Source organism: Carcharhinus amblyrhynchos, chromosome 4 (assembly GCF_965287045.1).
Source record: "Carcharhinus amblyrhynchos chromosome 4, sCarAmb.v2.hapA, whole genome shotgun sequence".
Classification (NCBI taxonomy): domain Eukaryota; kingdom Metazoa; phylum Chordata; class Chondrichthyes; order Carcharhiniformes; family Carcharhinidae; genus Carcharhinus; species Carcharhinus amblyrhynchos.
Window position 1 is genome coordinate 45,689,861 of NC_137327.1, and position 16,681 is coordinate 45,706,541.

The 16,681-nt window shown below is 41.7% G+C and overlaps 1 protein-coding gene across 1 annotated transcript in view; it reads left to right on the top strand.

The window, feature by feature from the left end:
• Nucleotides 1-16,681, top strand: part of tsnaxip1 (translin-associated factor X interacting protein 1) — a 68,780-nt gene that overhangs the window by 32,598 nt on the left and 19,501 nt on the right. The window contains exons 7-9 of the mRNA XM_080187073.1: nt 851-989; nt 2,091-2,260; nt 6,879-7,011. Coding sequence (XP_080043199.1) covers nt 851-989; nt 2,091-2,260; nt 6,879-7,011 — 442 coding nt within the window. The remainder of the gene's footprint in view (nt 1-850; nt 990-2,090; nt 2,261-6,878; nt 7,012-16,681) is intronic.

Genomic DNA, 16,681 nt, shown 5'->3' on the forward strand with positions numbered 1-16,681 from the left:
AATCAAATTAGTCACAATACCATAGCAGAAGAATTCTTGGAGTGTATACGGGATGGTTTTCTGGACCAATACATTGAGGAACCAACAAGAGAACAGGCCAACCTATACTGGGTATTGTCTAATGAGAAAGGAATAATTGGCAGTCTAGTTGTGTGAGATCCCTTGCGGGATGAGTGACCTTAATATGATAGAATTTTTCATTAAGGTGGAGAGTGATGTAGTTGATTCTGAGATGAGCATCCTAACTTAATAAAGGAGACTACCATGGTATGATGTATGAATTTGCTATGATGGATTAGGAAACATTGCTTAAAGAGATGACAGTGGATAGACAATTGCAAACATTCAAAGAGCACATGGGTGGACTGCAACAATTATTTATTCCTGTCTAGCACAAAGGTAAAATGGGAAAGGTAGAGATAAGGTAGATAGTCAATATCTTTTCCCAAAGGTAAAGAGTCTAAAATTAGAGGACATAGGTTTAAGGTGAGAGGGGAGAGATACGAAAGGGTCCAGAGGGATAGATTTTTCAGAGAGTGGTGAGCATCTGGAATGAACTGCCAGAAATAGTAGTGGAGGCAGTTTCAATTTTGTCTTCTAAGAAGCATTTAGACAGTTAAACTGCAAATTTTTTTTGAAGTAAAGTAGAAAAAACCAAACTCTGCATCTAACAATATTGTGATCTGCTCTACTTAATGTTGACACCAAATCAGAAGTGTTTCAATTTCCATCACCAACATCCCTCACCTAGATAAGGCCAGAAATCGCACAAAAATAAATCTCTTCGAAATTAAAATGTGTGCAGAAATTCCATAGTCCTGACTTTGTGTTTTTTTTATTGCTTTGTCAGGTCAGTAAACTTAAGGAAGAACTGGCAGCTGAATATGAACGATATCGAGAACAACGTGATGCACGTAAACTTCTGATTTCAGATATGAATAATCTCCGATATCAGCAAGAACAGTCAAAAGATTCTCATACACGTGAAGGTGAAAGATGATATTCAGGATTGTAAACCTCAGTAACTAGTAACTATCCTTCTTGTGTATGAAACAGGGTCACTTTGGAGTCAATGTGGCTTCAAGGTAACAGATATTGGAAATTTGGAGTCAAGTCAACTCTTTGTGTCAGCTTTGATAATCTGATACTTCCCCAAGCACTGGTAATTTTTGGTTAGTCAATCTGGCTTGTAATTGAAACCTAGAGGGATAGATCCAAATCTAGGATATCTCTTACCCAGCTCCATAGCAGACTGTTAACTAAATCTTTACTGGGTATTGCGGTTCCAGCTGGACAAGGAACAAAAAACGTAATTTTCTGGTGTGGTAATTTTAGCTGGTTAAATGCATAACTACTCAGAAGCTTGGTGTGTTAATTGGAACCTGGACAGTAAATGTATCCAAATAGAGACAGAAGAAGGGTGGTGGGAGTGCACACAGTGATGGACAAAACAATCCCCTACTGGCAAGTGTGGATTTTATGGTAGCTTGAATGGGATACTTAAACAATATGCTGGCTCTCTAATTTAACCAACATGATACCTGTGATTGTGAAGAGTGGTTACAAAAATACATTAACTTTACAGGTTATTGATTAACTCACTTTTATAATGTGTTTCTTGCTTTGTGTTACATATTCACTCTATTGACCCACTGCAAACTTTAAAACAATGTGTAGATGTTTTATCCACAGTGCAATTTAGACAGAATAAGTGCATTGTAGTGTTAGATTTCATTGGATATTTAAACTTATTCATTTGAATAGAGCCAGTTTGACACAACCAGAAATGAAAATCATATTAATGATAATAGTCTGTTGTTAATATTAGCAAAAAAAACACTTCTTGGCTATTTTAATTTAAGAATTAATCTGTTTCACATAAGATGGTTAACACTTCAGTTCAACTTATGGGCAGAAAAACACGTAAATGTGGTTGGTCTACAAATTCTGATCTGTAGTTTCAGGATACTACTGGACTAATTTTGTTTCACTGATTTGATATTGTTTTGGTGTGGAATATATCAACTTTGTGCATGGATTAGTAAGACCATCCCTTTTAAACAGGTCATATTTTGTTTTCTTTTTGAAAGCTGAAGTAGTTGAGGACACAGTAACGCTGAAACTGGCACTGAAGGTGGCTCGTGAGGACCTCAAAGCATTGCAAGTGGAGCTAAATGCAATGAAGGCAGAATACGGGGATGTGATTCCCAGAAGGGATTTTGAGGCTTTGGATAAAAATTATAATGAGCTTACTGAAAAGGTATGTTTGTGTTTATGTTTGCCATATTTGAAATGAAACCTGCAAACATTCACCGTGGTGCTCTCTGATCCTGTATTTGCTTAAGTGTCATAAAATCTTTGCACCATATGAACAGTGCAATTCCATTATATCAGACCCTGATTTGATTCTTAATTTCCAGTTGTTTTATTTTTGCTGATGGCTTTTGTTCACTAGGAACTGGACCAAGTTATGAGGACCTACAAAATAGTGTTGAAAACCAAATTGTGGCAATTTTGGATTTAATTAGATATCATTGAATTTTCTCAAGTCAAACTTTTTTAGTGGTTGGATTTTACACTCAGCAACTGGCAGGTTTTAAAACGACGGCACTTGTGAAATGTATGAGCTTCCAGCTGCACACAAACCAAATCCCGACCTGAATGAACTTTTACAGAGGGAGTGGCAGCACTGCAGACATCAGGTGGCTTTACCATCCTTGGGTCCTGTTGAAACCCTGAGGTAGACAATTAAGGGGCTCATCCCATCACTATTTTACCCCACAACAGGGTAGGTTCACCTCACTTGGCAAAGTTTGGTGTCAGGCAAATTGGGGGGACCTCCTGTGCCCATCAGAGGTTCCAACTCTCAAGATCATGCACACTCAAATCGTTTGCCAGAGCCAGCCTGCCTGACCTCAGCAAAATCCACTCCTCTCCCTCCCCAACCCTACACCTATGGTATCTGGCTTCAGCAGTGATCTCCATTTGGGACTTCCTGTGATCTGGTTGGCTGACACTGTCTGAGGCAGGATGTTTTCCTGAGAGGCACAGATCCTGCTTCCTACCTATTAATGGCCAAGTTATGTTTACTCCTGTGCTCCAGCCCGATGTGACTATCAATTATGGTGCGGATTCCTCTCCCTCAATTTCCAATGCTCGCTCCTCAAAGGGGGTGAGGACCTGGATCTCAGGCACACCACCCTCTATCCTTGCCCTCTCCCGACGGTTATGGGCAGCAAGGGTGAGTGTTAAACCTGACCTAGCATTTTTCCCTTGTGACCCCCAGATCCCTCCACCCCCGCCACTCTGCATGCTTCCAACTCCTGACCCCTTAGCACTTTCCTCCAAACCCCCCTCTCTGCCAACACCAAGAGTGTCACAACCCTTGCCCTCTAAGGGTTATCCCCTGACATCCTCCAGAGCTCCCGCCATCAGGTTTAACACTCCCCTTGCTGGTTGTGAGCATTCTTCTCCTGTGGGGACAGAAGGAGCCATGTAAAATCCGATTAGGCCATTCAGTTTTTTCTGACATAGTTTCCCAGTCCTCCAGGGTAGTGCCCTGGCATTCACACATGATGCCATTGCCTTCAAGCTGCATTGCCATCCCTTTGCTGGGCGAAGAGAATCTCCTGCCTAACCTCCTCCACCTCCCGCAACCTTGCAAGATCTGCATCTGAGAAGTTGTGGGGGGGGGCACGCTATGGACTGTCCTTCTTGAGGTCATTTTCCTACACTGCCTGCCTGTCTGGCTGTCCATCCTTGGGACTTTCATGGAGCTCTTTCTTGTTAGAACAGTTCAGCTGCAGACAGTCTGGGTGAGGGGGAGGGAAATGTGCCTCTGAGATCATTGGGAGCAGGGGAGAGAGAGGGTCATGTCACCCAACAATCAGAATGATGAGGGGGCAATGTGCAAGGGGGGTCCTGGGGGGAGGGGTGGTTGGGGTAAGAGGTTCGGCAATGTTGTGCGAAAGTTCCCCGATGTTCGTGGAGGAAGAGGGAGGCTGTATCTGCCCTGGGTGGAGGGGGGCTGCAGTCTGTCAGGAGAGCTGCTGTTTTTATAGCTTTATCTGCGCATGCGCAGTTTGTGATTCTGATCTGAGGTGCAGGTTGTCTGGTGAGTTAAACCACACTCACTGCCTCTACTGGCTAGAAATGTCAAAGCTGACGAAGGATCACCCAGACTCAAAATTTGGTTCCATTCTCTCTCCACAGGTGCTGTCAGACCAGCTGAAATTTTCCAGCAATTCCTGTCTTTGTCTCGCTTCTCTCCCCTGTTGAGTTGCCACTGCTCCTGCTCCGTTGCCCCGGCCTTGTGTTGAAAAAACTGAGCTCTTTCCCTAGGCACACTGTTCAAGAATCAGCATATTTAACCCAAACTCAATGAGATCAAGGTGCTTGACCTACCTTTCTGAGATGTAGTTTTGGGACACTGCTGAACTGAGTGTTGCCATTAAAGCTGCTGTCTTCAGAAAAATGTCAACATGGCTATTCAATGCTTAGACATTTCTGGAGAGAAAGGGCCTCTCTGTAAATGCCTTGCAACAGTTAACAAGGATTAATTTGAAGACAGTTGCAGAGGAACCAAGGGTAGATTTAAAAATAGAGGCTACAATGGCTGAGATTGTTTAAGTATTGGCTCAACATTTCAACTTCAAGAAGGAAAATGGTGATCCTGATAGCTGTCTGGCTGAGTTATCTGGAATTCAACTGAAATTTGAAAAGGAGTAAAACTTGGAGTTGAGAAGTTGAAAAGTCAAAAATTTGAATTTGGAAAAAGAAGAGGAAACAGAGAAATGCAAAAGCTTGAACTTGAATTCGAACGAGGAACTGGAACAAGACAAATTAGAAGGAAATTTGAACTTGACGGACTTTGATAACATGAACAGCGAATACAGGAATACTCGATGATGACTCAGATTTAACACCTGGTTTTGATTTTGCAAGTATTCATTTACTGCCTGAACTCAGTGAGTAAGGAATTGAAATATATTTGTGTCATTTGAGAAAATTGCTACAAAACTAAAATGCTGAAAAGAAAGTTGAATGATCTTCCGCAGAGTGTGTTGGTGGGGAAACCTTTTGGATAAACAGTCAAGTGACCGTCAAAGAGTTAAAGCTGCTTTTCTCAATGTCTATGAATTAGTGCCAGAGACTTAGAACAGAAATTTTTTAAAAAATGAAGAAACAAGGTCAGACTTCTATGAAATTTGCAGAGAAAATGAGTTGATATTTGATCAAGTGTACTTGGAAATCCGGCAGAACATGACCTCAGAAGACAAGATTAAAACACTGCAAGGTGAGCTGTCATTGAAGCTGTCGGAGTTGGAGCAACTTTTGGAGAGAATTCCAAGGCAAGATCTTCAAAGGTAAAGGTTGAAAATACTTGAGAGATGGGGTTTCAGTGAGATTTGTTGACTTAAAGTATGAGTTGCATCTGGGTGGGTTGTTGAGAAATCCACAGAATCAGTTTTGATCCCATCTGTCATTTGTTGTGTAGTGTGGTGTGTCCTACCATGATTTGCCTGTTAATTCATATGTACCTCATACTTACCTCAAATGTTACAGTATAAGATTCATATTATAAATTGTTTTATCTTTCTGACCTTGTATAATAAAGTTTGTGTTTGTTCAAAACCCATGGAATCATGTAGCTTTGTTATATTACCAATTGTCTTGAATCTCAAATTTTGTTTACTTTAAACAAAACATTATTGGTCCCTAAACGTTCTTACTAACAACTTAGGGGTCTAGTCAAGGGTCCATAGAATCTCTACAGTGCAGAAAGAGGCCATTTAGCCCATTGAGTCTGCACCAACACTCGGAATGACAAAGCTTATCACTGTTACTAGAAGAAAACTAGACAAAGCGTTTGCTGAATGGAAGGATGAAAAACAAAAAAAATTAAAAGTATTTGTGAGCTGACAAGGAAGAATTATCAAGATGTTTTTGTCTGATCATTAACAGAACCTTAACGAGGTTCTTAAAACAAGTAAACAATATTTTACTCTACAGAGGAACAAACTGTTTGCACAACAGGAGGCAGTGTTAAACTTGCCTTTTCTGGAGAAGAACACAACCTGAAAGATAAAAGTGATCCAGAATTTAAACAGGATGAAGACAATCCAAATGAGTAGCTGGTTGATACTTTCTTCACAGATTTGGACTTTTAAAAATCTGGATTTGGAAGAGAATGAAGAATAGGAGCCAAAACCTGAACATAGTGGTTCAGAGATTTCATTAAAAGTGGGTCCACACTGATGACAATGTTGTTCTTGACAAAGTTAACCAGACCAAACCAAGTATACAATTTTGATTGGTACTTCTTTGATAGAGAAGATAAATCGTTTTTGACAAAAAGCCATCAAGTGCAGAACCAATGGAGAAACCCAAACATGTGAAAGGTGCAATAGAACAGCAATAGATGTGAGTGTACAGTTGCTTGGACTCTGTTGTATAACATGAGAGAGAATGAATGAAACTAAGTATACTGCTTAGCTCAAGGTGAAATTCTGATTTACATTATTGTATTGTTAACAAAAAAATTGCATGGTGTCAAGTGGCGCTGTTGGAGATGACAAAAACTGAGAAAATAGAATGAACTGTCTATTGGTATTCTTTAATGCATGAAATGGTTATAAGCAATTGCATTTCTAAATCAAAAACTCCGGGTATACTTTCAAAAAAAAAACCTTTTCAGCAGCAATCTTTCAAATAGCTAAGGTATGTACGTATAGTTCACTATGCATTGGATGCATCTTCATCTCCTTGAATTCTGCAACTCCTCAAAAAGAGACATTTGTTACTGATTTTTGAATGTATATGCACAAAGAATTATGAAATGTTAGTCTTATCAACCCTGTATTTATTTATTCTTTTAGAATGAAAATCTCCAAAAGCAATATTTTCAGATGAAACAGGAGTACACCACTTTGTTAGAAGTTAACAAGCACATCACTCTTGAACGGGACAAGCTGAGTGCAGAAGTTGAAGTATTCAAAACTAAAATGGCAGGTAAATAATAAACAATACCAACTCATCCCGTCAGTTTGGACTGGATTCAAATTTAGGTTCCAGAAGTGAAAGAACAATGTTCTAACATGCTGTTTCCACCACTTTGCCAATAATCCATCAAGAAATTTTAGCTGGGACAAAATTCCAAATAGAATTGGGATGGAATGCAGTTCATCCCCATTCCCACTGATGTCAATATAAATTTCTTTATTAAAATGTTTGGGATAAACCTCTGCTATCAAGAAACCTCTAGTTCAGAAATTCAGCACTATTTTAAACCTACCACACCTTAAAAGACAAACATTTGCAAAAGGAGATTTGTAATAAACCAGAGCTCTGTGGCAGCACATACATACCATCTATTCAAGCAGTACTTTGGAGAAGCTGAAGCCTAGGCTTAAAACTCCACAGGCCAGACACCTGCACGGGAGTCTCAGTGGTAAGAATCACTATATACGTACACGCGCACGTATATACACACACACACACACACGCACACAGACATACACACACACTCACATTTTATTTAAATTAAAATAGTTACATTGTAGCACACCGAAATATTTTTGATTGCAAGATTTGGAAAGCATGAATAGGAGTTGTGGTGATTTAATGCACTTAGAAGGTCTATACATTATGGGAGGTGAAGATGCAGACAGAATTGCTCATACGTGGCATCAAAAGATGATTTCCATTTCAGATTGACACAGATGTATCTTGTAGTTGACAATGGATTTGTTGCAAATGTTGGTGTCTCACAAAGAGGTCTGGAAGTTTTTATGGTTAAATATAAATCATTTATTGTTAACCTTTAACTATGTACGTATCGAAAGTACTGACAAGCATGTGCTGTCTCCAAGTTTTCATATTCTCCTACATTAGTTTACTATCATCTAACTCTCTCCATCATACTATGGGTGGTACTGTTCTCCAGTTCCACACCAACCTTTGCTCTGCTAAACACCTTTATACCACAGTGGAATGCTGCTTATCCCTTAAGGGCACAGCACAACACCCCCCCCTTTTTAAAAAAACTTTAAAAAAGGTTGCATTCGGTTTGGGTTGACTTTATCGGTTTGGCATCGAAATTGTAGCGCTCTGTGTTTCCAGTGCTTGGTTGCCTCCATTTGATTCAATTTTTACACTTCTTTGAGTTGTGTTGTCCATAAAGAGAAACATGTCAGCTTTTTTCAGACACTGGGTTTGTCCCCATCCCTTCAAATGGGAATGTTCACTCTATTTATTCCCCAGAGTAAACTCAGGTTTTCCTTCTCTGTGAGGTTCAGCATAACAAATTCCTTGACATTTCAAAAATGGAACCTTCATTTCCATTTAGCCAAATATTCATTTATGCTTTTAGTTCCAATTCTTGTGCAAGCTTATGAGTTTTTTTTCATTCAGCTCAGCAACTAGTTTGGTTATCTTTGTTTCAGAATTAGCACCAAACTCCTAAGGCACACTTAGTTTCACCTGACTGCTCCTTAGATTTTTTAGTTCACTCACTAGATCATCAGCCAGTTTCTTCAAATTTTTATTTTCTGTTTTTAACATCTGCTTTTGGTCTTCCATTCTGTGCATCTCATCTTTCATGGTCTACTTCGTGTTCCACTTCCTGCAAGTGACTTTTCAGTGTCCTCCTCTGTCCTTGATTTCTATTTTACTTCTGCTATCAATGCATTGCTTTGTTGCTACTGATAACTGCAATGCTTTGTTGAAGTAATATTCAATATATTTCTTTAGCTTCTCATGTTTTTTGATGGCTACATATTAATTTTTTTAAGAGTCTGCAACTTCTCTGAGTGCCTTTTCTGCTTGCTGTTGTGCTGATGATACAGATGGCTAAATTTTCACAACTCCAGCTTTGATTTGTCTACTGTGGAGTTGAGAGTTGATATTTCCTCCTGGTACCTTTGTGTTGTCTCTGAAGTTTGTTCAGATTTTGACCACTTATTTAATTGATGATTTCATTTTATCCTGTGTTTTCAAAGATTTATATTCAGCTGGAATCTTGCACTCCAAATCTCCCAGTTCAGCTTTAATACAAACATTTTCCTGTACAGTAGCTTCATTTTCCTTTTGCACATTTTTTTTCTTTTGAGTTACCTCAGATAGCTTTCCTTCATTCACAGCCATCTTCTTTGCATTGCACTGCCACCTATTGTTGTAGTTGGGTACTGTGTCAGCATGTTCAGAAAGCTCTGTTTTAAGCTTTGTGGCTCATCTCAGATTCTTTCCCCTGCAGTAAACTCTTTAGGTTGTGCAATTCCTTACATTGATATGGTCTGCAACCATCTTGTAGTTTGTTTGGGTATTGAATCTCTCAGCATGGGGTCTTACATCTCCCTCACCCGGAGGTCTCCTTTCTCCCTCCCCTGAGGCCTCCTTTCTCCATCATTCTCGGGTTTCTTGTCTCTTAGTGCTTTATTAGTGGTGTTTTAGGCCGTTTAAGGTCTGTACTCTCCACAACTTGGAAGTTTAAAAATACTTGTCAAATGCTTTTAATATCGCACTAAATGTGTTTGAGGAATCAATTATTTCATGTTTTAGACTACTTCATCTGCATATACACCAAACAAGCATAAAAACTCATTATCTTGGACTTTCTCTGATTTTTCTACTGAATCCTGATGTACTCCTGCAAGCTAAAAAAAATTATTCTCCAGGACTCCCAAACGTGGGTTGGGTTGGGTTTAGCCCTTGTCTAAGACCAAATGGGTCTGGTCATTTTATTTTTCTATCCATGGTTCTTTCTATAACGGGTGAGTACCTCTTTTTTTTCAAGATGGCTCTGCAGCAATTGTGCTGGAAGGTGATTTTGTTTTCCTCTGCCTTCTGCTTAAAAAAAAATCAATTAAACTCGATACCAAGTGTTATAGTGCCAGCTGTGGACTTGTTCCTGCAACTTTCTTTCAGTTGTGCCTGGGATACACTGATCGTAATGGCTGTCTATTTTAAAAGATAACTCTAACTGTTACACTGTAATTTGCACACCCTGCTTATGGTTTGTGCATCTTGACTTTACCTTTACTCAAATCTGATTTTTTTCATCTGCAAAGTGGATTTTTCTTTTTTCAGCTTTTTTTTATTCCTGTTTTGAATTTTGCTGAGCTTTTTAAAATATTTAGACAAGTTCCTCAACTTTTATCTTCGATCAAGTCTGGCAATGGGCCTCCACGTGCACTAGTGGAGTCCTTCAGCTCCATGTCAGCAATGGAGTTTATTGTTTAGCAATCTCCAACTGTGTCTTTGAGTTTGGTGCACTTTCCTTAGTTTCTATAGTTTTACGTGCTTTGAGAATCTGGGTTCCTTCTCCAGTTTCTCTGGGACTTCAGGGTCCATCCTTGTCGTGAAGGTTGTTTTGTGTTTCACAGAGTGGTCTAGAAACTTATTTGGTTGGTCGTAAACCATTTATTGTTAACCCATGACTGTGGGTATCGAAGGTACTGCCATGCATGTTGCTGTCTCCATGCTGGCTCTTTCCAGACTTTTCTACACCAGTCTATTGCCATGATTCTCCACATCACTTTGTTGGGGATACTGTTTTACAATCCCGCATTAACCCTCACTATGCCAAACACTATGTTATACCACAATGGTATGCTGCTATCTCTTAAAGGCACACAACAACAGGATTCTTGTCTACATGCTTGGTGGCACAGTGGTTAACACTGATGCCTCACAGCTCCAGGGATCCAAGCTCAACTCCAGCCTTTGGTGACTGTCTGTGTGGTGTTTGCACCCATACCTGCGTGGATTTCCTCCCACAGTCCAAAGATGTTCAGGTTAGGTGGATTATCCATGGAAAATGTGTGGGATTGTCGGGATAGGATAGGGGAAGGGGGCCCGAATACGATACTCTGTCAGAGAGTAGGTGCAGATGGGCTGAATGACATCCTGCACGGTAGGGAGTCTATTCTATGCTCTTTGCATCATCACTACTGTTGTTTTTGATAATCCCATTGTCTCTAAGGTGACTATGCTCTGTAGCAGAAATGAATATAAATGATGGCATTCATTTCACAACCTGGTAAACTCTACAGAGTTATTTGCCATAACTACAGAGGACAACATTGTCTCCTATGAACTATCCAGAGACCATCCTTTCTTGCTCAAAGATTACTGACTAGGTGGACTGCCTTAAAATGAGGACATGTTGTTAACTCCAGGACTCATTTGCCTCATGCAGTTCTGCTGGTTACATGCGAGCAGTATGCTGGGAAAGTGGAATCCTTCACTTTGTAGTCAGTCTTATCTACTGACATGGGTGGTGCCATTGTGTTCGATAGCACAGATGGTTATGCAGGCCAATTTTATGCTTCCTGCCATGCATTAAATTTGCAGTGCTCTGTTATGAATTGACTAATTGTCCAAGAAGAAGATGAAATTTTTGACCTAGCAAATAATTCTTATCTGATTTACTTCATTTGTTTGTGCAGTTGTTTAGCTAATGGATTAAGTCCCAGTGCTGATCCCTATTATAACATGAAGTTAGTCTTGACATGGAAGTTATGGATAATTATGATCTTGGCAGCTACAGTCAGCGCCAGAATAAGTGGCTATGGTTGAAGCAGGATATAGGTCCATTTGAATCATATGACATTGCTCTAAGTAAAACCTCTACTGCCACTGCTGCTTGCCCAATGCAGGGTTGGATACTCTGGTCTATGTACTTTGAAGGAGTTCATATATATTATGTACAAATGCACTCATCCCATCTTATCAGATGTTTCCACCTTCTCTTCCCCACACCTACTAGGAGAGTCATAAAACACAGACCTGCAGTGAAGTAGAAAAAAACCTCCATCAAAAATTTATGATTGTCATCTCTGTGTAGTAGTGGCTTAGAGGTTTTAAAGTAATGTCATACGGTTCATAAGAACATAAGAAATATATCTCATTTCAATCATAGGTACTTGCTCTGGCTTTAGCTGCCAAGATCATAATTACCCATAACTTCTATGTCAAGACTAATTTCTTAACATTAGAATATTAGGTTGTAAAGAAACATTATGCCACTTGACTGGCCTTTGTTATAATTGTTGTGTCAGCTTGGACCAATGCTATTAACCTTGACTGTGAGTCAGACGTTCAAGCCCTGAATATTTTGAATGAGATTTTACTGAAAAAGGAAAGCATCTGATCCATGCTTGCCATTATTATTGAGAGAACAGGCCTGCAACTCGAGACAAAGAAGAGATATTGAGCCAACTTTTTTCAATTCACGGTTAAATCCCAGTGTGGGACTGATAGTGAGAGACGACCTTGCTCCAGTGTAGGCAGGACCCTGGGATGCTGTTTTGCTGCCGGGGTTGCCAACTAACAGGCCGTCACCAAGGCAGCCGTTCAATTGAGGACGATTGGCCTGCCCCCTGGAGCTGCCAGTCCAATCAAACAATTCAGCACACTCAGCAGCACCACCAACAGTGGTGCCTGCTGTTGAGGCTGCAATTCTGAGGGTGCCTCAATATTGAAGATCAGCTAAGTTTGGGGAGGAAGCCTGGCTGGGCAGCTAGGTGTGAAGCAGGTACACTTGCAGCATCTTTGTGCTGGGGCAGCCATTATCATTCGGAGCCACTCTGCTCCCATCAAGGAGAGATCAAGGAGGGAGGGAGGTATAGAGGATATAGGAATCGAGTCGCTATGGGTGGAGTTGAGGAATAGGAAGGGAGATGTTACTATGTTGGGTGTGTACTACAGACTGCCCAACAGCCCGAGGGCTGTGGAAGAAGGGATAAGCAGGGACATTCTAGATAAGTGCAGGAAGAATAGGGTGGTGGTAGTGGGAGATTTTAATCTCCCCGGGGTAGACTGGAAGGTGCCGAGATCAGAGGGTGCTGACGGGGAGGAATTTGTACAGTGTGTAATGGAAGGATCCCTGGAGCAGTATGTGGATAGCCCGACCAGAGAGGGGGCTATACTGGACTTGGTTCTGGGGAATGAGCCTGGGCAGGTGGTTGACGTTGAAGTAGGAGAGCAGGTGGCTAACAGTGACCACAACTCTGTCTGGTTTAAGATATTAATGGATAAAGATGAAGCCTGTCCTAAGGGGAGGGTGTTAAACTGGGGGAGGGCTAGATACAACCGGATTAGACAGGATCTTAAAGATACGGACTGGGGTAAGCTGTTTGATGGCAGGTCGACGCTGGGTATGTGGGAGTCTCTCAAGGGAAAACTAAAATCTTTGCAGGAAAGGCACGTGCCGGTCAAGAGGAAGGATGGGAAGGGTAGGATTAGAGAGCCGTGGGTAACTAGGGATATTGAGGACCTGGTCAGGAGGAAGAGGGAGGCGTACATTAGATCTAGGCATTTGAGGACAGAGATAGCATTAGAAGAATACAGAGAATGTAGGAGAGAACTTAAAAGGGGCATCAGAAAGGCAAAAAGGGGCCACGAAATGGCTTTGGCGGGTAGGATTAAAGAAAATCCTAAGGCATTTTACTCCTATGTTAGAAATAAAAGGATGGTTAGAGGGAAGATTGGTCCTCTCAGGGACAGAGGGGAACTATGCTTGGAGCCTGGGGGAATGGGGGAGATCCTGAATGAATACTTTGCGTCGGTATTCACGCAGGAGAGGGGCCTGATGTCTGGTGCTGTGCTTGAGGAGTTTGAGGATCCGTTGAGGGATATAGTCATCACGAGGGAAGAGGTGTTGGGACTTTTAGACAGTATAAAGACGGATAAATCTCCGGGGCCTGATGGCATCTATCCCAGGCTGCTAAGGGAGGTGAGGGATGAAATTGCTGGGCCTCTGACGCAAATCTTTGTCTCTTCTTTGGACACAGGTGAGGTCCCAGAGGATTGGCACATTGCAAATGTAGTACCGTTGTTTAAGAAGGGTCAGAGGGATAACCCAGGGAATTATAGGCCGGTGAGCTTGACTTCAGTTATAGGCAAGCTAATGGAGAGGATCCTCAAGGATAGGATGTATGAACATCTGGAGCGCTGCAATCTGATCAGGGATACGCAGCATGGCTTCGTTACAGGGAGGTCGTGCCTTACGAATCTAGTGGAATTTTTTGAAGAGGTGACAAAAACGGTTGACGAAGGACAAGCCGTTGATGTCGTCTATATGGATTTCAGTAAGGCGTTTGACAAGGTCCCTCATGGTAGGCTGATAGAAAAGGTGAAGGCTCATGGGATACAAGGCCAGGTATGTAGATGGGTGGAGAACTGGCTTGGGAGGAGGAGACAGCGAGTAGTAGTGGAAGGCTCCTTTTCCAATTGGAGGCCTGTCACCAGTGGTGTGCCGCAGGGCTCGGTACTTGGACCTCTTCTATTTGTGGTATATATTAACGACTTGGAAGAGGGGGTAGGTGGTGTGATCAGCAAATTTGCTGATGACACTAAGATGGTTGGATTGGCGGGTACTGAGGAGCAGTGCCTGGCAATGCAACAGGACATAGACAGGCTGGTAGATTGGGCAGATAGATGGCAAATGGAATTTAATCCGGAGAAATGCGAGGTGATGCACTTTGGCCGGAATAATGTGGAGGGGAGTTATACGATAAAAGGTAGAACTATCCGGAGTATAGATACGCAGAGAGACCTGGGGGTGCAAGTGCACAAGTCCCTGAAGGTGTCGGTGCAGGTGCAGAATGTGATGAGGAAAGCGTATGGTATGTTAGCCTTCATAGGAAGAGGTATAGAATATAAGAGTAGGAGTCTGATGTTGCAGTTGTATAGAACGTTGGTTAGGCCTCACTTGGAGTACTGCGTCCAGTTCTGGTCACCGTACTACCGGAAGGATGTAGAGATCCTGGAGAGAGTGCAGAGGAGATTTACCAGGATGTTGCCTGGTATGGAAGGGCTGTCTTACGAGGAAAGATTGAATGAACTTGGGCTGTTTTCCCTTGAGAGACGTCGGCTGAGGGGGGATCTAATAGAGGTTTATAAGATTATGAAGGGGATAGATAGAGTAAATGGTGGTAAGCTTTTTCCGCTATTAGAAATGGATAGAACGAGGGGTCACGGGCTTAGGGTGAGGGGGGCTAGGTATAAGACAAATATTAGAGGGCAGTTTTTCACGCAAAGGGTAGTGGGGGTGTGGAATGCACTGCCGAGTAAGGTGGTGGAAGCAGGCACGCTAGGGTTGTTTAAGAGTCACTTAGACAGCCATATGAGCGGGCTACATATAGGGGGATATAGTAGGCCTTACTAAACATTGTAGGCTTGGGAATACGTTTTGCCTCAGGGATGTTAGTCTTTGCCTGTTTAATAATGAATTTTTTTGTCTCCACAGGCATTTAAGTCCAGCAAGGGGCATGCATGCGGCAGGTTGTAGTGGGCTGCTCTTGGACGTTGCTTCGGGAGTTGCCTATTGCTTCATGTCGTTAGTGTGCTTAAACTGGACCATCTCGAGGGCAACATGACAGCTCAGAGACTATCTCTGTTGCTGTGCGGACACATGGATTTGGGCCTGTGTCTGTGGGAGTTTGCACGTTCTCCCCGTGGTTGCGTGGGTTTCCTCCGGGTGCTCCGGTTTCCTCCCACATCCCCCAAAGATGTGCTTTTAGGCTGATTGATTGGGTACTAAATTGTCCCTAAATTGGACCTCCCTGATCCTCGCACGTTAGGTGTAGACTAAAATCATGAATAGGTCACTGAGACAGTGGGACGGCGGCGCGGGCTCGTTGGGCCGAAGGGCCTGTTTCCCGTGCTGTGTTGTTCTTTGTTCTTTGTTCTTTGTTAGATCCTCATTGGAAATTGCAGGATTTACCTGGTGGTTTCTTACATTGCGATGGGTCCTCCAAAATTCGGAGAAAATGCCCACAAGATGGGAAGTGGCCCTTAACTGTATCATTAAGTAACTTAATTGGCCACTCAGTGGGTGGCTGCAATGCCAAGGTTCCTAATGTTGGTAATATGCCTTGGCATAGGAAGATGCTGTCTTTACTCCTTATGCTGACCTTATCACATTACTAGCCCTCCTGCCTCCCAATCTATCTCTAATAGGTCAGGAAAATTCAATGCATCCTGTGAAGTACAAATTGCCATAAGAGTACCACTCCATTCAGGAAATTGAAGATGTTGCATTTTCTTTCTCTCTTAATCCAATCTTTCTTTCTTTCTCTTTATTTCTCTTTCTATACCAGACTTGATATTGGATTCGCTTGCTCTAATTCACCTTCCTTTTCATCCCTTTTTGGTTTAGATTTCAATCCTTAATCGCATTTTTTACAGAAATGCAGTGATTGTCTCACCGCTTATGAATGTTCCAGATGCCCCGAAGCCTCATTGTACTGCTATTAACTCACTTTGTGAGGAAAACACTTTAAACGCTTTTAAAACCTAAACATGCACAGATAAGTCTAAATGACAGAGATGCATTGATGCAGCAAAATCTGGGCCAAAATCTAGGCTGCTATTTTAGTGTCGTGCTGACGGTGCACTGTAATATTGGAGGTACTGATGACACATTAAACCAAAGATCTTGTGATTACTAAAATAAATAATTTTAAATGAATTCTTGCATTATGAAAAGACTCATTTGTTGGATTTCTAGTTGAAGTCCTCACTTAAATTCTGGCTAAAGTTGTTATTTTCAGCCAGATGATTTGACAGAGGCTGGCACAATGACTTTTCAGTTGTGAAAGTTTATTGTGAAAACAATGACTTGCCATGTGCCCACAGAAAGGGCTGGTGTGAGCCTCCATCACCTCATCTGATGACG